At 41.7% G+C, this 21,589-nt stretch overlaps 1 protein-coding gene across 2 annotated transcripts in view; it reads right to left on the bottom strand.

The window, feature by feature from the left end:
• Positions 1–21,589, bottom strand: part of LOC137197191 (protein FAM13A-like) — a 24,744-nt gene extending 3,155 nt beyond the window's left edge. Inside the window, exons 1-14 of one of the 2 annotated variants that reach the window (XM_067610423.1) lie at positions 21,305–21,589; positions 20,590–20,791; positions 20,203–20,412; positions 18,950–19,130; positions 16,252–16,414; positions 15,962–16,083; positions 5,950–6,162; positions 5,623–5,746; positions 5,132–5,229; positions 4,183–4,250; positions 3,488–3,567; positions 1,929–2,136; positions 700–949; positions 338–470 (exon numbers count right to left, since the gene is read on the bottom strand). In XM_067610423.1, the coding sequence (XP_067466524.1) occupies positions 338–470; positions 700–949; positions 1,929–2,136; positions 3,488–3,567; positions 4,183–4,250; positions 5,132–5,229; positions 5,623–5,746; positions 5,950–6,162; positions 15,962–16,083; positions 16,252–16,414; positions 18,950–19,130; positions 20,203–20,412; positions 20,590–20,791; positions 21,305–21,334 (2,082 nt within the window). In that variant the 5' untranslated portion in view covers positions 21,335–21,589. Of the gene's footprint in view, positions 1–337; positions 471–699; positions 950–1,928; positions 2,137–3,487; positions 3,581–4,182; positions 4,251–5,131; positions 5,230–5,622; positions 5,747–5,949; positions 6,163–15,961; positions 16,084–16,251; positions 16,415–18,949; positions 19,131–20,202; positions 20,413–20,589; positions 20,792–21,304 lie in introns of both variants that reach the window. The other variant, XM_067610422.1, reaches the window with a different exon arrangement.

Here is a 21,589-nt window from a genome sequence, read left to right as displayed (position 1 = left end):
ATTATGTACCAGCCCTACCAAGCAAGAAACTAAAGGTCCATTGTGTAACAAAATTGTAATTGTAATTTTTGCAATGCACCAGTAGAGAGAGACATTCACCCTAGTATGTTTATAGTTAGTATCAACAGCATCAGTGTGATGAAACATCACTGATTCATACCCAGTCAGACATGCACACACACAAAAAACTAGAAAACATATCCCTCCCATGGCTCTGTGAGAGCTGGTTATTGGTTGTAGGAAAAAAACGACACCAACAATGTGAGGCAATAACTTCCAATTCAATTATGACTCAAGAGAATCCATTTGATTAAGAAGCTCCGATATCCTTCCTCACCTTGTAGTGTTTCTCCTGTTCAAAACGCTCCTCAAAACGCCTGATCCTCTTCCTCAGGGTGTGGATGTGTCTGTTAAGCATTGAGATGGACACAGAGCCATCGTCTGGCTCTGTATGAACACTGCAGCGAGCCCTGAAGACAGAAAAGCACATGTATATCCACTTGCACTCTTCACATTCTGCATAACGTTCCACAAAATAAGGACTCAGCCTCATAACGTGCATTTATCTTTTAGCCACCGACCTCACCTGATATTTTCCAAACAACTTTTGAGGTTCAGCAGTGCATGATGAACATAAAATTATCCCATCTGTAAGCCACTATTTGTAAATAAAGTTAGTGAAAAAAAATGGCATCTTACATGCGGATGTGCTGTGAGCATGGTGGAGAAGGGGCTGTATCTGGGTCTAGGTTGTAGCGCAGGCTGTAGCTGAAGTTGGGGCAGCGCGGTGAAGGGACAGGGCAGTCGCTCGTCATAAAATGAGAGAGGAGAGGGCTGGTGTTGTACCCTGGTGGGCTCAGCAGGTTGTCATCTCCTGACATTCCCTCAGAAAGAGTGGCAGCGGAGAGGAGAAGACTGGACTCTGATGAATGTGAGGATGGAGTGTGTACTGTCAGAGAAAGAGCAAGAAGAAAATATTAACTGAAATCTATAATCATTTTGACTCTTTCTCATTTGAGGCAGTTAGATTCAAAATGTTATCTATTTTAATTAGTAAAGGAGGATAGATGGGACAAAAATGAGAGATGAGCGAGAGGGAGAAAAAGGGTAGAGAGGGGAGGGAAGAAGAAAACAAGAAAGAGTAAGGAAAGAAGAGCTCTTTCCTATTCAAGCTACTTATATCTTCCCTGGAAAAAAAAAGGAATTTGGACCATTAGCTACAAATACAGTAAATTCACATTTGAATGGCTTTAAGTTATTACAAATTATATGATTAAAAAACTCTGGTTTACTTGTTGTGTTTTGACAGAATAGAGAATGAAAAAAACATTTAATTATCTGCATTAATGTTAAACATATTACATTATGCATCAGTACATACTGTAAATTGAATATACAGTATGTATGAATTCATCACGTCACAGGTGGCTGTGTAGTGTTGTGACAGTAGCAGCTTTGTACCTCGATGCTCTGTTATTCAACTTATCAAGAAAAGACACACCCAGCTCAAGGAAATGATGAAGCTCATAGCTCGCTGTCAAGATTCACTGACTGTTATTTAACATGCACTAAAGGAATTACAGCAGCTGGGAAGATGCTCTGAGGGAGAACAGATGATGAATAAGATACTATAAATAAAGCCATAAATAAAGTATGTATGAAGTGTGGTTATTCCACTGGCGGGGTAATGGGATTGATTCCCAATGAGACCCCCCCAATGCTGAAATACTGTACTGTCAAGTGCTATGAATATATTAGAATTCCCTGAATAAATGTATGACAAAGGTAGAAACATTTAATAGTCGGCAACAACTTCTACATTGTTTTCCTCTTTGCTTCAGTCCAGAAATAAAATGTTTAACACTGGAAGTTAAGAAACTTGAATATTGTTGTTTCACTGTATCTGCACTTTATTATCATTGTCTTACCAGACTGTGATGAGTCGACCGTGTCCTGATCCTGCGCTGATGGTGATGGTGGCGAGTGAAGGAGCAGCTCGTGGTTCAAATGCATTCTTGGCTCTTCTGTAAAAAGAGGCTGTTGCTGGGCAGGTAGATTATCCTGAGCTTGGGGGTCCACCGATGCCGGCGGGGAAACCAAGTCAGCCTCCAGAGCTTGTAGCTTGAGGGAGGGGCTCTGGAAACAGAAACAGAACATGGCTTCAGGGATGCAGACGGGCAGGGAGAGAAGAAGTCAGAAAGACGTGTCGTAGTTTGCGTGGAGGGAGTCTTCTGCGCTTCACATGCTGCTCAGGAATCTTGAGAAGTCCTCTGGAAACATTTCACTCTCTCCTATTAAAAGAAATATTCTGAAGCGCTGAAGCGTGGTTGGGCAGAGAGTTGCAGGATGAGGTGAGATGAGTGGTTGCTTTGTCTTCAAGAGAAACGTTTGAGTCAAAAGGCAGCTCTAATAAAAAGCTGCTTTTTGGGGGTGGTCAGTTACAAAAGCAGATAGAAAAGGTCATTGCACCCATCACATGCGAGGTGGTGCGTATTTTTAGTGATCCAAAAACAGACTTTCCTCTTCTGTAGACCTCCTCAGGTCTCAAAGCTAATCAGCATTCAACCAGCTAGACAAGAATCCCACTGACTTTTCTCAGTCAATGAGTCAGATTCTTAACGTGTCAGCATCCAGCATGGGATCCCTCATGAGCAACACGCTGTAATTCCATTAGCAGTATCGCTGTGATGCCCAGATCACCTGATCCATGTGTTTGCATGTGAGTGTGAGAATCCCTAAATCCACATGGTTTTCCTTCCAACCGGCATTCCCGGCACTTCTGTTGCTGAACTGCCTCCACATGGATTATTCATCATGCACAGAAGAAGAGGGGGGCGGCAGGAATACCGCTCATGTCGGTGCGTGCGGTGTGGGTGTGTGCGAGAGAGGAGAGAGGTACTGTATATGACGAGGCGTTTCCACGGCAACATTGTCAGACTGAGTCTATTTGATGGAGCTCCGGGGAGTCATGTAGCTGTTTGCCTTGGTATGTGTGTGTGTGTGTGTGTCAGTGGGCGTATGCGCAGTGAATTCTGGTGCTGTTATGCAGAGTGAAAAAAATATATATAATTGAAAAAAAATCATTCTGGTTGTAATATAAAGCTGTTTGGTGTTTTGTTCCTTTAGGCGCTCTCACATTTTCAGCGTCATCATCATCAACAGCAGCAGCGGCAGATAAAGCTTCGGTTTCTCCTTTCTCACCCTCCTCGGCTGTTCATTCATAAAAAAAGAAAACACTGCTTTGTGCGTCACACAGAGGAGGTGGAAGGACAGAAGGGAGGGCTTCTATTACAGAAGCAAAAACACCCACAGACAGGCAAGCTCACACCTAGCAATACACATACAGGTATGCACATAAACACGCACGCACACAAAACACGCACAATCCCTGCAGGTATCAGTGGTCCTGTTGTCATAGATACTCTCATCCTTAAAAAAAAAGTGTTAATTTGTGTATCTAAAAAGACCATGGGGAAGGAGAACTTACGTCACAGCTGATGTTCCTGCCTCTGGGATCATCGTGTCTGTCAGCAGAACCACTACATCCTCCTCCTCCTCCTCCTCCTCCTCCTCTTCTCCCCTGAAGGAACAGACAACATCGATGAAGTCTCATACCTGAAGCCCACTTACTGACACACACCATTGTGGGCCCTCAAGCACTCACGCATCCAGTACTATAATGATACATTTAGACATATAATGAATTTTTTTCTTTTATACTTTTCACCGGATGTAGTTTTTTTCCTCAACAGTTGAACTTTAACAAACGGCTGGGCCAATATATTTTCAAATTGAACTCATATAGAAAATAAGTTACTGCCCCAAATTTGATAGCAATTACCCTCATCATTATCATCGTCCAGCTGTGGATGCCAAACAAAATTTTATTTTGTTCTGTGTTAATATGGTAATGATATCTGAATGTTTGTCCTGGTGCCAATGAATATCTGTTTACCATTTAAAACTTTCAGTTTTTTCTTCTATGTTTCCTGGGAATGTAACCAAACATTCATATTGCTTTTAAACATTGTGTTTAATCTAAATTGTTTGGTGAACAGACTAAACTTTTTTTTCACCAGTGCATTAAAGATTTAAGGCTAGACCTGGCTATCACAGAATGATCCTCACTGACTGAAATCTAAAAGGTTGACTGTGGAAAAAATGTGGAGATGGTTTGCAAACGTCTGTTTACCTTCCACTCAGACACACTAGTTTTGTCTTCTGTCTTGTACTCCGTGCAGCACAGCAGGCTGAAAAACAACATTTTGTCAACAACAGGCAAATGCAAAACAGTTCCATCAAATATTGGTAGAAAAACACTCACAATATCTGCAACAACATTGTTATTCCCTCTGTTAAGATCACAGTCCATGTGACTCTAATTCACATTGTGCTCTGTCTGTATTTATAATCAATACAGTATCAGATCTGCTCAAAGGCAGGACTGCTCAGCGCTCTGTGTTACTTTTGAGGTCAGACGGTTAGAGGGTCACCTGGCACTGCTGTTAAAGTTATGGCTTATTCATGTCTGACATTAATGAGGTATAACTGAGATGACCTTTCCTGTGGCACTGTGGAAGCAGCACAAATATAAAGTCAGCGTGCCACCATGCTAGGTCAACCTGATTGAGATAGTTGGTATAGGTCCACGTGAGCAATACCAACCCCTGTCGCAAGTCAGTGTTATCTGGACTGGAATCATATCAAAAGCATGACTGTGAGCAACACACTGTTCCAATAACCTACTTCTCAGCTGACTGCAGGGCTTGGAGATGATGTGAACCGAAAAGAAGCAAGCAGGAGCAAAAAAGGACAAAAACAACTGTAGCATCCAAAGGAATCAGATCAAATTAAATCCAAAACACTCTAATTAACTGCTACAGAACAACTAACAGGTCCCCCTTTTTCTCAATAGTGCTTCTATTTGATTAGTGGTTGTGTTTGAATCTTTGTGAAATCTGAAAGTGTGAAATTAGCCATTTTGATTTCATATAAATGTTTTCTTATAACAATTTTATCTGTCATAAGCAAATGTGTACTGTTACAGAAACAATACAAAAGAGAAACAAAGGCAACAACTGCAACAAAATGTCATCTTGTGTTGTGCAGAAGCTTTCCTCTTTCCTCTCACCTCTCTAGGTCTTGAGTCTGAGTTTGGGTTTTGCTCTGTGATTCATTGGTTATGCAGCGGTCTGAAATTGATGATGAGTGCCCTGCATCAGCGAAAGCCTGAAAAACAATTCAGTCCATGTCATATAACCTTCCAGACAGTCAATGGCCAAAAGATTTTCCACTTCAAACAGTAAACAGTAAAAGCATGCTTGTGCTTTCTTTCTTAATTTAACACGCACAGAAACCACACTACACAGAGTGTTTGTTGCAGCACATGCAGGAAGCAGCAGCTTGTTTTATTTACCACGTTTCAATGGATCTAGAAATAAATGTGAATGACCGGAGACACAGCTGACACTGAATAATATTCAAAGCTAGAGATGGTGAGTGCTAATAGCTGGAGACTCAGTTTGATGTGCTCGAGAATGGGAGAGAGGCAAGAGAAAGAAAACAAAGAAATAAAAAAAGAATATGACAACTAAAAAAAAGAGGAAAATCAACAATGCACACCAGTGAGCAGTCGTCTTTGATAGGCGAGGAAGGTGTCCTTCTATCCTCTACCTCGTCTCCTTCTTCCTCCTCTTTCTCCTTTGATATGGAAGTAAATAGTGGAAGGCTGTTTTGTGAAAAAGTCCTGTTGATAAAGAAACACTCATTAAACTGTAGAGGACCTTGACAATTTATATATGTTGTGGAGGAAGTGACTGGGCATATGTTTCTCAAGTCCTCAAAATGATGTGAATAAGTTTGACACTGCTGTCACCTGGTCAAATCATTTTAAGTGAAAATATCATCTGTGTATGAAAAAAAGGGAAGACAAACAGGAGAATCACTCACCCTTGTGTGGTACACTCCAACTTTGGCAGCTCCCCCTGGATGTTTTGAGATGGTCCACTCTGGGACTGATGTTGCTCTGGGCCTGGGTCAGTGGGGCAGCCTGCCTCTGTGCTTTCACTGCTCTCCTCCAGAGCCTCCTGGTCTGGAATCAGCCTCTGAATGCCAGCGCTGATGTCAGAACTGGTTTCACAACCCAGCTGCAGAATGTCAAGACTATGGAGAGACAGAGTGAAACAGACAGAGGGATACACACACAGGGGGAGATAAGGAGAAAATAAAACACCACATTTTAATTAGGCACTCTTTTTAAAATGTTGTAATGGATTACTAATGCTTAATAAATAATTTACCAATGCTTTATATATCAGTAATAAGCCAAGAACAACTACTGCTTTACTTTTTTATTAAACAATCAGTTCTGTCACTAAATATGTTGATAATGTCATTAATAAAGAATCACAGGTTTCTCACTTTCTGATAAGCCATCAGCAAAAGTACACAAGTCATCTGCAATTATACATGTTAATATAAATGCTTCTTAAAATAATCCATCAAGTCTGCAGTTTTAAATAAGTTAAATAAGTTGTTCCAGTTGCTCTGAAGCCCTATCCTGGAAGGTAAGTGGTTGAATGGTCTATTGTAGAGGTGTTCCTGATGAACAAAAGAGCTAACTAAAAAAAACAAAGTAAATGTCACACTGGAGGCAGATAAATACCAGCCAAAAAGATTTTTCATAACTTGACAACCCAACTGTTGTTTTTAATTAAAAACAATAAAGCATTCAGAAATTAGGAACTTACCATTAATAAAGCCATTAATAAAGCCATAATTTATAGTTAGTTAGTTAATGAGAGAGATAATCTTTGTCCTTTTTACAGAGACATTGATACAGCGAAAAGTGAATACATTCCACCCACTTCACCAGAATATTAAACCAATATTTTGAAAATTGAAAACTCAGATACATTGTCAGATCAAAACAATAGATAGAAGTGTATCACTTTACATGTCACAAGGTGAACATGAATTAACTTGAATGTCCAACAGTTAATCACTGGGAAAACTGCTGACCTCTGCAGCAAGTAGTTTGGAAAGCAAACATCTAGCAGGTCATGAATCAGCAGTGCTTAATCTAATGCTGCTCTGTGACACGTCTCATGAAGCTCTAATGAGGCGCTCCCAGCAAAAACAAGCACAACTGATTTGCCGCGACATGAACCAAAAACAGTCCATTGGTCACGTACTTGCTTAAAGCAGTGCATGACTCCAGAGCTGAAACCTTCAGCAGATGGGTCAGTACAGCAGCAGCAAGAAACTAATGATAGCTGCTTAGGCTATTAGTCAAAGCATGAGTGGAGCAGACAGCAGCCTCCAGTATGAACATGAATTACTTTTCTTCCTCTAGTTTCCCTTCCTCAAACATCCTTCATCTTAACATAGCCTGGTCAAAAGTGGCAAAAACAAACAAACTCTGCATGAACAACTAGGATAGATATGCAAATACAAAGCATTATTGACCCCCTTGCTCTAAAGCAACTACTCTCTTTCCGATCTAAGTCCGCCTTTAGCTCACTCACTTGTGAAGGACTGTAGACCCATGGTTGTTGTCATGGATGCTGAAGCAGATGAGACAAGAAAACATCCTTTGCCAAAATGCCTAAACTGACAGCGGTCTAGCATGCAGATTACACGTGACAATGAACAGCTTGCTGTTTTGGAGGGACAGAGAGAGGCAACGCCATAAATACGAGAGAGCACAGATGATCAGAACTTGATGGTCAACAGCGACAGCGAAGTGACACCCGGGAGGCAGAGGGCTCACCCGCCCCCTTCATTTACCCGAGCACACACACACACGCAGTGGCAGATTTTGAACTCACATGCAGCAGTACTTAAGTCGTATTTGGGGACAACAATACCAGTCCCTGCACTGAAATATAGATGCAAGTAGGCCATGGAGGTAGAGACAAGAAAGTGCACACAAATAAATAGAAGGCTGCACACAGCCACATACAGTTGAAGTCATAAGTTTACATGCACTTTAGCCAAATAAATTGAAACTCGCTTTTTCAAAATTCCTGACATTTATTTGTAGTAAACATTCCCTGTTTTAGGTCAGTTAGTAAATCAAACAAAACAAATCAGTTTAAACGTAACGACTGATATGCACAAGCAGAATTACAGCTGAGAAGTTCAATACTGATTAGAAAAAATGTGACTACATAGAGCAGACTATTTATGTTTAGTGACCAACAAATCCAATTATATGACATATATTGCTTGACCTATATATCTAGAGTTGACCTAAAAATAGATAATTTTAGGAATACATGGAATGACTGAAATTGAAGGAACACATGCTGTAAAATATTATTGAAGTAAATAGATGTCTGCACATCCTTTGTCCTTTTTCTAAGAATTAAATTTGTGTTTTTGAAATGTTATCTCCTGGTAAGACACAGAAAACAGACACTTGTTTTGAAATCAGACCCTCTGTAGGTATAATTAGACCAAAATCAATATGGACTGTGACATTAATGGGAAGCATAGAGGTCCAGACATGACCAGACAAAATAGCAGGCAAATGCCAGACATGTTTGGAAAAAGCACAAATTCCCAGTGAGAAGAAGCGATTAAACCAAAAATGGTTCCATTCTTGTTTTTTCATGCAAAAAAGTCAAAACTAAAAAAACTAAGACATGTGGTTACTTGTTCTGGATCCTGCGCTGCTGCTTTTGGCATGTGGGCAGTTAATAAATACATGCCTTGAATATCTTTTCCCACCCAAACATTCACTGTAGTTATTTAATTTGGAGGCCCTCACTTAGTTGAGAAAACAAGGCTTACACTAATAAGGAAGGAGGAAAAGCAATGTGTTTTAGATTTCAGACTATATTTTAGATCTAGAAAGACAGACAGTTACAGATGGAATGATGCCACATCTTATGCCTGCTAAACAGATGAGAGTGGGAGGCTGCTGGATGAAAATACATTGATTTTTGTTTGCCCTATGAGTGCTAAGAAACAGAAACAGTGAGAACACACAAAACAGGCTTAGTATAGCTGCTACATGAGGCTTGGCACTCCTCCTCAGCAGGTGTGACAGATTCTACAGCTTAGAATCTAATATCTGTAGGAGTATCCATGTGCCCAAATGATACACCTGCAGAGGGTCCATAATGCCTGGATAAGAACTCCATATTCCTTTGAAGATGAACCTTTTTTTGCTCTAGGCTACATGGAGATATTGTCTCACTTTCTGGTTTTATCAAAAAGGGTGAGGGCAGACTGAGGGACGTCAACAGTCCTCAGGCAGGTGGGCAGCTGAACTGAGTGTTGTGCATCAACGTGAGTTGTGGTAATAAATAGGGAGCTGTGTCTGCCAGTGTGCTATGCAAAGACCTGGACGGCCACCAACCCTTTCGCTTGCCAGCTGGGAAAGACGGACAGACAGATACGCACACACACACACGTTTCATGCCACTTGTTTGACCTGTATACCGGCATCTACTGACTCCTCTTTAAACTGACACGTGAGGGTAGTTTAATTATGGTCTGGGCCAGGGTGACATCTGACTGCCATGCCACTGCCTTTAAATAATCCTGTGACCTTCACATCTCATTTTGCCTTTAGTCCACAAGGATTTTATTAGTAATACCTCATGCTTGTTTTCAAAAAACATCTGAGTTCAACTGAGGACAAATCTATTTTGTCACACAGTTAACAGAACACAAAGCATGTCAGCTTAAAATTACAACCATAGTGTTTTCATCTCCTTTAATTTTGAGCAGAATTCCCCCAGGCGCACAACTATACTCACATACATGGGTGACAGAATTAATCAGAAAGTCAACATGAATGTCATGACACATACTGACCAGGGGGCAAAAAATAGAAAATATATCAATGTAATTCAAGGTCTGTATTGTAACCTTTTGACAACCAGCCGTCAGAATGTTGATTCTGTCTGGGGGACCAATTTACCATTGTTCCATTTCTCTGCTCTCTCCAGCATGTGATCCTATTTTTAATTGCCATCAGAATGAAAGGACAGTCAACTGTACAAGCAACAGTACTTCTTCCTGATGACTACAGACAATTTGTGTAACAGTTTCAGAGAGGGGGTGTGTTGCTTCCTGGCTTTAATCTAATATTTTTTTCAGCAATTTATCACCTGCACCTACTCACCATTATATCTTTATGTAAAGAGAAATGAAACATCCTGAGACTATAAAATGAATGAATAACTTTAGGTTACTTGCGTGACCCCCGTTCTCAGAGTAAAGCATTTCAGAAACATTTATCTCATTACGCCAATCCTGATTGGCTGGTGATCGACGTCTGTGTCAGGCAGAATCACCTACCTTCAAATAGGTTACATGACGACACAGCGGCATTCAAAATAAGCACTGCTTCTCCCTTCGCCCTAGCAAGAAGGGTTGTCTGGTGAGACATCTCATTCATGCTATTCTGAGATCCAGGGTTACGCAAGTAACTTCAAGTTCTCATTCATAGCATCTGTTTTGATGTCTCATTATGGAGACTCCCGAGACATCCAGCTCATAAAACCGGACAAAGGTGAGTGGCAAAGACCAGCTTGCTGCTGCACAAATGTCCTGGATGGAAACCCCTTTAAACAGGGCCCAGGATGTAGCCAGACCACGAGTGGAATGAACTCACAGACCCGTATGCTCTGACTCATATAGGCTAGAGCAGTTGCCCCCACAATCCAGTAGGAGAGCCATTGCTTTGTAATAGACTTGCCCATATGGGAATTAGCCCAGGATACAAAGAGTTGGTCCCTTCTCCGAAACTCCTTAGTTTCGTCCATGATGAGCAAGGCATGAACTGGACACAGCATGTGCAACCATCATTCTTCAGAGGAAGAAAAAGGTGGTGAAGAGAATGCCACAAGGTCAATGGGAGAGCATGAGCCAAGCACCTTGGGCACAAAGACGGGGTTAGGCTTCAGTGACACTCTACCATGCTGTGAGGCAGACTGAGTGCGTGAAGGATGCACTGAGAACATGTGAATGTCACTGACCTGTTTAGCAGACACCAAAGCCAGCAACAACACTGTCTTCAGAGACAGATGTTTCAAGTCGATTTCCTCCAGTGGTTCAAATGGAGGACCAGAGAGCCCATCGAAAACCACTGCCAAGTCCCATGGTGGCACCAGTGGCCTGGAAACAGGGAAGAGCCTACACAGCCCTTTCATATAACCGCAGACCAAAGGATGTTGGCTAGCTGTTTTACCTTCAAATCCCACATGACATGAAGCAATAGCAACCAGGTACACCTTAATTGTGGAGAAGGCTTTTTGTTTGTCAATCAAGTCCTGCAGGAATGACAAAATCACACCAACCAGACATTGAAAGGAGACATGTGCCTCATGGGTTGAGTCCATAGTGCCAGGCATTCTGGGTGTGGGTGAACTATTGCCCCACCGGGCATGTCCCTGTGTAGTGGGAGTTGCCATGGCTGTCTGCACAGGAGTTGATATATCCAAACCAGCCAGTACATTGTTGGCCAGTGCGGGGTTATTAGAATCAGTGTGTGGCGGTGATCCCTCACTCTGGACAGAGTGGGGGGTATCAGAGCCAAGAAAGGAAATGTGTACAAGAGGACGAGTGGCCAAACATGCGCAAGCGCATCCACGCCGAGAGGCATGTCTAGTACATGCATTGGGAAGAACAGTGGATACTGCGCGCTTTCTCTTGACAAAAACAGATCCACCGCGCTCTCTCATTAGAGAGAGAGGTAGCGGCCCCTGATGTGTCGTCTGCCCTTTGTCCCCCGAATAACTGTATTATAGGGCCCTCTAGTGGCAGAACCCTGACTGGCACTGCACTTGCGCGAGATATTAGGAGCAGTGAAGCAGGTGTTGTCACTGAACACAGTATCACAGTAATCTCCTCCCATACAACAGGGTCCGGCTTGGTCGCCATGTCCTCACATAGCTATGCTTGATACGCTGTGAGCATGGAGGAAACATTCTGCATATCCATGCTGCTGGGGAAGCTGGCATGCTCTCGTCCTCGCCCCGGGAGGGGCAGCCTGAGCGGAGAGGATGATCATTTCGTTCTCATCCTCGTCCTTGGCTATGAGGAGCTCCGAGGTGTCCTCGTCATCATCCTTATAATTCAGCTTCAGTACATCTTCCAGAGGCGAAGCCGCCACGGCTAGGTCCAGTTGTGAGCCCCAGCCGTGTAACAGCTAACTGGATACATGCTCCAGTCTATGGCTGGAGTATGGCTGGAGAGTCGAAGCCTATCAAAGGCAGCTAACACCAAGCAAAGGAGTGGTTAGAAAGAAAGGTCCAGTCTATGGACAGCTAAGCTAGCTAGCCTATACAACAGGAGATACGCTCTGAAGTGAGAAGAGGTGTTTGAATGGCTATTTAAGGGTAGTTGGTCCTGCCTGACATGGACATCACAATCACTAGTCAATCAGGACTGGCGTAATGACATAAATACTTCTGAGGAATATGCAAGAAGGCGCATCCTATAGTGAGACATTGAAATGAATGCTATGAATGAGATCTAACCTGTAGTCTAATATTCTTTCATATCTTATCATCATAAACATGGTGTACTTCTCCTCTCTGTAACATGTAATCTCATTAAACCAAACCTTTAACCTTACACTAAAGTTGTTTGAAGAACCAGGAGACATCACTGTAATTCAGAGTCTAAACTGGACGGACTCTTGCTCTCTGAGTCACTGGACAATCTTAGATAATGATAAGCTTTTGGATAATGGCAAATCTTGTTCAACAACTGACAGGGCTCGACATTAAGGCTTGTCCGCTTGTCTGGGACAAGGGGATTTTTTTTTAAGGACAGTGTGTCTTCACGTTATGTGCCACTCATTATTCGGCTGTTTAGTTAAATGAATAAATTCGGAATACCGGTTTGAAACAAATGAAAATTTTCCCCACAACACGTCCATCTCAGAATGGGATAGCTCAATGCATATTTTGTGAGCTTAGTGAATGTGCAGTCAAGAGGGCGAGAAAGAGTGAGATAGTGGATGTGTGATGGTGAGGCTGGCAACCGCAGCAGAGTATGAAGTTATCTGTATAGCTGTGAACGTAGCAGTGCAGTGTACGTATAGTTTAGACTATTTGTCAGTGAATAAATGCTACAACGCCTCAAGACCCAAGCCAAGTTCCCGTGTCTTGCTTACCACCTGCTGATTAAAGTAAAGGGGGTTAGCCCCGAAGTTAGCGACAATAGGTTAGCCTAACCTAGCAGTTCCCTTGGACATAAGAAACCTCACTGTAATATGATCATGTTTATATTTCATGTTTAAACCTGATCAATCTAAATGTGAATGCAAAGTTTGCTAAACTACTTTTGAACCAGACGCTGGTACAACCTCCTCTACTGCCCAGTGTGCTTGACTCTTCTGCTGACAGTGCTGTCAGCAGCTTGGCAGGAGAAACACTGCATGCTGCACTTAGATTTTATAACTGAACTAATACTAGGATGCACACTTTTTATTTCCCTAACTTGGTGGAAATCTGATGTTTTCACATCACAGATGTTAAAAAACAGCATTAAAGTCCCAGTGAAACAGAAGTTAGAGCGTCTTTTAGCTTCTGTACTGTGTCATTTTTACCTAGACAAGTGACTTTTGTGCCTAGACATTTGAAAGGTAAATTTACTTGCCCAAAGAACAAGTGCCTCAAAAAGTTAACGTTGAGCCCTTACTGAGTTTTATTCTGCTAAGCATTTATAGGCTTTTGCATCAAAAATTATGGAATTCCTCAAGCCTCTCGTGTATTGACACATGAAAGAATACCTGAAGAGCTGAAACAGATCACAAGCCTGATAGAGAACTCATGTCAAAAATAGCAGTGATGTCCTTGATTAGATTTTCCCTTCCCCATGGAGGCACACCTCCTGAAACATGTATACCACTAATGAAAAGCTCTAGTTTACAGAGAAGAACAGGACTGTCTGACAATTATAAAAACAAAGCAACATGGTTTGACACCTTTGTGGACAGGGTGCAAATAACCTCAAGAGGTTGGCCTAGATTCCCTGAAAATAACATCTCAGCCTTGTCAACAATGGTACAACTATTAACCTGACAACTAACTAAACAATACTGAATATAGAAGGAAAAGCTACAGGGAGAAAGAAAGGTCAGGTCCTAATTATTCCCCCAGGACAAGATATATAAAGGGAGAGGCTTGTGTATATTCAAATAACATGAATGCTCACTGACAGTTTAACTGCAGTAAAGGGAGAAAAACTGTTTTAAAACAGCTCCACTGATATATGTAAGTAATATATCTATCAGTGGCGGCTGGTGACTCAAAAACTGGGGAGGACAGGAGGAAAACCAACATGGAATCTTACAACAAACCACATCATACTACATCATTGTCACCCACCCGATGAAATCGGAGGGGTGGAGGGCAATTTTATATGCCAATAAAACAATTTGCTTTCAAAAACAAAAACCCTTGCGTGGTGAAAAGGCTGCTTCTTTAAATAAATTTACTATATACATTAAGAAGAAGAAATGCTCATTTTAGCCATGGAGTAGTTCACAATATCTCATTTTACCAACAAAGTTAAATTCAAATCTATAGTATTGTTCTATTGTGACAACAGATTTATGTTCTCATCAAAAACAGACAACATATCACATGATTTACACATGTTCGCTATGTATTTTCTCAGTATACAGAAATCTATAAAGTACCACAAAGCTTATAATGTGATACAGGTTCAGATCAGTGCTGACCACCAGAAAGACTGAACACTAAAAACATTCACAGATCTAAAAGTGTAGGTTTACATCAGAAAGTATTAATGCATGTATCAAATACATGACTTACACACTCTTATTTGTATGCACCACGGCTCAGCTTAAAAACGAACTGAAGAAAATGTCACAAGCAAGCAGCCAGACCTCCTGCACACTTATTCACTAATCACACAACATCAACAGGTGACTGAACAACCACTTAATTAAAAACGAGATCAATTCCAAATGAATGAGTGAGTCCAGACAGTTCACTGTAACTTCAACAAGCAAACTACCCACAACACATTATATGATCTCTGCTGCATTCTTGTTAAGGAGATAAATTCACAAAACAGCCACAGAGACATTTAACCATCAGAGATGAAATTAGCGACCAAAGAGACAGAGAGAGAGAAGCTGTATCTGACTCATGTTATCTGATAACTTCTTTCTTTCATGGAGATGAAGTATCCATGTCATAACGTCCATTTGTGGCTGTTGGTCATCTTGCTTGTTAGTTAACAGAACTTTGTGGCTGCTGGTTAATCAGTCTGATATCATTAGCAACAATGGCAAACAAGCTAACTCTCCTAGTTATTTCGCAGTTGGTTCTCTCCCCAGCTGCTCCCTGGGGGTGTCCTGCCGCTGCTGTGCCACACAGTCCAGATCCATTCTCCGGTTAGCTTAACAACAGTCCTTAACAGTCCTCCATGGATGTATAGAGTCCTTCAGGCTACTACAATGAGCTAAGCAGCTATCTACTTCTAGATAAAAGAAGTGAAACATAATTTATCTATATCATTTTACGTGTCTTGGCCAATCATAGATTAGCATGAAAAAAAATGAAGTACATTAAATTGATGTAGGAGATCCTGCCCTAAGGAGGACAGCAGGGGCCCGTCCTCCTCTGTCCCCCACTCCCCCTCCACTGCCCCCCACCACCACTTCACACACGCTGCCCTACTACTCCTGACCTGCAGGTGTCACTGTTGAAGCATTTTAATCAGAATTTGAATAATGTATTTTTTCCAAAGAAGAGAGAAAAAATATTTTATAAATAATGCAGAGATTTGGTAATGGTTTATTTCAACCAAATATTCTTTTTTATATTTTGATCTCCCTCTTGCCTCTCAAAATATAGAGGAGGAGCAACCTCCTCTGCCTCTATGGACCAGCCTCCACTGATATCTATATATCTATCTTGGATGTGCAGTAACAAAGTCACTGATGCTAAGGTGATGACAGTACCTGGTGAGTTGAGATTGTATCCATGTTGTTTGGTTAAAAGCAGCGATCAATGAGTCAAAGGTGGTGTCTCCTTCAAACCTCTCCATACCACTCTGCTCGGAGTAACAGCTGCTGGGTCGGACCTGCCAAGGACAACAAGGGTGAACACACACACAACACTATAGTTGTATTTGTTGATAAGTGCTGTGATCTCTTACTGTGATATTGATGCTAGCACAATGTGTAAAAAGACAGACCAAGAAATTCAATCAATAATTTAACAAAAGGGGGGAAAAAACAACATGGTTCACCTCAAAGTGTGAAAGAGCAGAGAGAGTAGGGGGAGGGGGTGAGGAGGAGGCCACTGTGTCCTCAGATGGGACTGGAAGGAGAACCTCATGATGTCTGAGAAGACGGAGCAACAAGGCATTGCACACACTCTGCTCCTCCAGCATCCTGGGTCCAGCTGGAACACTGCATATAGAAGAGGAAGAAGACAGGAGAATAATCTCACAGGTATTAAGTATTGTGCATTCAAAATGGTCCTTTGTGAACAAAGATACTGCAAAAAGGGCTCCATCTGGTGGAGGGACGCATATACAGCAGCAAATGAAGATGAACTGGTCAGACTCAAAGGTAAGGTGACTCAAAACGTGACACTTAAAATAAATTTCCCATTGATATAACTCAACAGCCGGGCAGTGATAGCCTGTAAGCTTTCCTTTGAAACTGCCAACTTCTTAATTTCAGAGATATGAGCTGCTTCTGGTCATAACATTCAAAATACAGCCACCTCAGACCAAAATAGTTCTTCACATGTTTATCTGGAAGAGGCTATTTGTTTACAATATGTCGTGCTGTTGAAGTCACAATCCATTCAAAGGGTTTTTTTTAGGTCTTATCCGATGTATACACAGTAAAGTTTAAGATAGCATACAGTCAGGGAAGAGAATTTGAAAAACTTGAGTATTAATAGAAGTGTGTTTACATGGCAAGCAGGTCAATTGCTATGACAGGACAGCAGCAGCCTGTCACACAGATTACATAACAGACACATATGAGGGCAACAGGCTTTTTAGAAAGAGGCTTAGATGACATATGTGTGAGTTATGGGAGGCACACTGCTAAAGAAGCTGTCACACATGCTGCATGGCGAGAACATGTGCTACAGTGTCTGTGATACCAAGTCAATTCATTATAAATTGATAGCAATATTATTAAAGTGTTGGGTCAAGAAAAAAAGTAGGTATACTATGCAGGATTTTCCTAAAAAACAATGTATAGACTAATAAAAAAGTAATCCCTCTCAATCATCACTTATGACCAACTAGAAGTGTGTGGCGGTGTATGCAGAGACCTGCCATCTGCCTGTATTTTCTTATTATTTTGCTGTGTTAATGACGTTTCTGGGTGTCAACATTTGGGCAGCGGCTGTGTAGCCCCCAGCTAATAACAGCATTCAGGGTGTGAGGTCGGGACTCGTAGCACAGCAACCAGGTTACATTGCTGTCTCTGTCTCACTCCTCTGCTCCGCTCTGTTCTCTGTCTCTGTGTCATGCATGTATAAAGAGCTGCAGGTCTGCATGTCTGCTTGACCGAGGGCGGGGCTGAGATACACACACTTGCACGGCAGAGAGGCCACAGTGGACAGGATGAAGCTCTGCATTCACACAAAATCCAGCAATGCAGCACCGTCCCACAGGGTTGTGAGGAGGTGTGCGGATGTGTTTATTTGTGCCTTAGAACGTAACTGTCGTGAATCAGAAAATAATGTTTTATCTATCTGATTCACTGCTTTATTCTCACCAGTGCCGCTCACTCTCTTCTTTCACTCTCTAGATTGCTAAACCACTGCTGCTCTCTCTCTCTCTCTCTATCGCTAAGCTGTCCAGATGGGAAGTAGGGGCCAACTTTGAATGCTGTGTGTTCACAAACACTGACAAATCCTGCATAGTGTACCTTTAAATGTAGTTTAAAAGCTACTACTTAGGGCTTAATTGTAGCTTTGTTCAGCTGGACCTTTTTCTGCAGCATGTATCTGTCTCTCATTCATTCTCTCCTCTTTGCCATTCATGTCATAATAGCTTTCCTGTGTTGTTATTCTAATGCCTGTGGAACCAGAGTACAGGACATGCTCCAACTCTCTACAGCTATTGCAACACAAATCCACCCCCAACTTTTTCCAAGCCTCTGCTGCCAACTCCACTCCCCCTAACCAACTCTTCTTCCCCCAGCTATAATCATCTGACATTTTCCCCTCACATGCAGAACTTAACAGCATGACTAACACTACATTCCACTGACATGTTGTTAAGTTTTGGAGAAAACAGGGGTGACATAGATGAGACTGAGTGTCCCACAGTCAAAAGGGTGTTGACTATAATAAGTCTTTTCCACAGTGGCAGAAACAACAGAAATCTAATTGTGTCCCCCTAGAGACTGAGTTTGTTTACAGTGACGGCTGAGTTCTGTAAACAGGAGGGAAGACGTAACCGACAAAATCCTGATGACCTCTGTTATATCTGTCTGTCTTTTTGTGCGTTATGCTATCAACCACATTCCACACCCATTTCCTTGAGGAGACAAACCCATCTCCACCCCAATTTAGAGGTGTAGCTGTGGAAAAATGGAGCTGAACACACAACCACTGAGGTTGATGAATTAGTCCAGACACTTAGAAGGTTGCTCTCATGTCAAACAGACAGTGTTGGGTTTTTTTGTTTTTTTTTCCCCACATCTGAATATGAAGAAGAAAAACTTGAAGAGAGACCACAGCAATTCACTTCCAGAAGAATATTTCTGGCTGTGCCTCTCTACAAAAGTACTTGTGAAAACAAAATATTAAGATGTATATACACAGTCTTTCTTAAAGTTATACTGAGACAAGTCATTACACTGTCTGCTCAAGCTTAGAGTGTGCCGAGACTGCACTGATTTGGCTGGGGGAACCTTGTGTCTCAGTACTGGTCTGGAAAGGATTTGAATGTGGCATTAGCAACAGCAACTTACTGAAAGATACAAGGCCCAAAAATGGTGGCTAGATTTTCCACAGGCATGTGATTTGATTGGCTGTGAGCAGCCACTCTGGACAGGAAGTGGATGAGGTGAGACAAAATAACAAGGTTGTCATCAGGAAGGTGGCAAAGATTTTCTCTCAGAGACCGGTTCATCTCTGCCTCATCTGGATATCCTAAAAGAAGCAAAAACATAACACAAAAACAGCACATGACATGACACTGCAGCCACAAATCTTAGATATATATAAATATATACAATCAGTCTCAGATTCCTATTTGGCAGGTTAACACACTTGACAAAGAACTTATCCAACACAGAAGATAGCTGAGATTAATTTATACACTGCAACGTACAAGATGCTGTAGACCTCTTAACTTTGTACCATTATACAAAGTTACCATTGTACTTCTTCTGCACCATTGTAGCAGAAGAAGTACCAATCAATAAACCTTTTATAGAACAAACTTCCTGCAAATTCTCATGCTGGCTTCAATCATTTGCCCTTTCATCCGTAGCTTAAAGAGATTAATCATCTAGGTTTCAAATACCTGCGTCCATTAAGTGGACAACAATTTAACATCGCGTCTGTCTCCTGAAAATAAGGCGTTCATCTTTCCTTTAAGTGTCTATACCTCCATTATTCGTGATTAATTTAAGTGACTATATAGCAATTATTATTGATTTGTTGGACAGCTTACTTTTAATCAATAGTAGTCTGAGAATCCACTTGTATTATCAAGCTATTTTTTGTTTGTTTGTTTGTTTGTTTTTCATTGGTATTTTTGCTTTTATTGGACAGTCAACAGTGAAGTTGCAGACAGGAAACAAAGGAAGGGATAGGTATGACATGCCACAAAAGTCCACGGCTGGAATAAAACTGGGGATGCTGCAGTTATGTGGCATGCACAGTAACCATTCGGCTACCATAGCGTTCCTATAAAGCTGTGTTTATTCACTTAAGAGTCTGAAGTACCTCAGAGTATCTATTCTCTAACCACATAACACAAAGAAACTGTCTTCACCCATTACAATAACCTGCTTGACACTTGTATTGTAGCTCTCAAATGGAGTCTTGATGTATATATACTCAGGATAGACCAGATATTGATCGAGTTCAGCAATGCCTTACCTTAATCTAAAGAGTATCATTATCAGCATTAATTTATTATGCCTATAACTAAGATCTGAGAAAGCAAATTAAATCTGATCCCCAGCAATACCAGTCCAGCAGAATTTCCTAGTACCTGTGAGGCTCAGGACCAGCTCCTTGCGCTGAGGTTCGGGAACTATGGGGGCGGGCAGCTCCCGGAGGAAGAGTTTGAGGAGCGAGGCCACAGTGGGGACATCTCCATCATGCTCCAGGTCCACCCTCTCCCCACTATCCCACCGCTGCCTCAGCTGCCTGGTCCGCACCACAGAACCACACAGACGAAACAAACCCCTATGATGCATTCCTGTGATTAAGGAACAAGTAGATACAATTAATTCAGTACATACAGGTGATGTTTGAGTATTGCTTTGTGCTGTGAGAGTGAGAGGAAGAAAGAGGCAAGTAAGGGAAAGGGGAAAAGAGGTGTATAGGATATAAATGAATGAAAGACTAACAGAGGAGTCAAAGAACAAGAGATGACCTTTCTTATCCAGGTACTCCACCATGTCTCTTAAAACAAGGGGTATTCCACAGACCATCTGCCCGTCTTCTCTCAGTTTTGGCAAGGCAACACCAAACACACACCTGGCAGCTACTTCAGGCTCTGAGACCAGGGTGGGAGCAATGGGCTCTGGGCTGACCTTAGCGCTGGACCTCAGGATTCTCACTGAGGCTGGGTTGCTCTGCATGGAAAGAGGACATGCAGAAGTTGACTCAATATGCAAAAATCATATTGTTCCATTGTTAGTTTACTGTTGTCAAATACTGCTGGATACTGTTTTAGTGAAGTGGTGAGAACTTTTAATGACATAAGGATTTCTCACCTGTACCCCAGTGATTCATGCTATGATGTGAAAAAGTTAGCGCCATAGCAATTATGCAGATACTCACTCAGTCAGGACATAATGGCATTATTTCATCGCTGCAACAACCTGCTCAGGAATCTATGTACATTTAACTAGCAAAAACAACATACTGGTAACGTTAACTGTGGTATAGTCCCCATACAATGCGCATTTAAATGTTATAAAACCAGTTGGCTTAGTTTTATGTGATTACTTGATAATAAAGCTGCGAGTGCTATGCCCCCCATACTTAATAAAAGTACCCTTAACAAAGTGCAATCGATTGGGTTATCAGCTCAAAACAACAAAATTATGTAATAAAATGGTAACTGCTACCGCAGCTAAACTTACACAGAGTGACACCGAAGCGCTTGCTCCCATTTTTCAGCTCAGCAGACGGAGACAGCACTCCATTTTTCAAATTGTAGACGTATTTTCTTCCCTTCGACAAGATGCGCGTCTTCCAGAAACTATGGGAAAGTCCGACACGTGAGGAATAATTACCGCCATCGCCCTCACATCCCAAATTTAGTCTTACGATAATCGAAAGCACCGTTGGTGAAATGTTGCCCGTTAGTTGCAGTTAGCTTACTTCCCAGCTCCCTGGAAAATTGTTTATGTTGCTAGTCACGTGAC

The sequence above is a fragment of the Thunnus thynnus genome, chromosome 14, assembly GCF_963924715.1.
Source record: "Thunnus thynnus chromosome 14, fThuThy2.1, whole genome shotgun sequence".
In the NCBI taxonomy this organism is placed as follows: domain Eukaryota; kingdom Metazoa; phylum Chordata; class Actinopteri; order Scombriformes; family Scombridae; genus Thunnus; species Thunnus thynnus.
The sequence above is the reverse complement of the archived record's forward strand: the minus strand, read 5'-3'. Positions and strand labels throughout refer to the sequence as shown.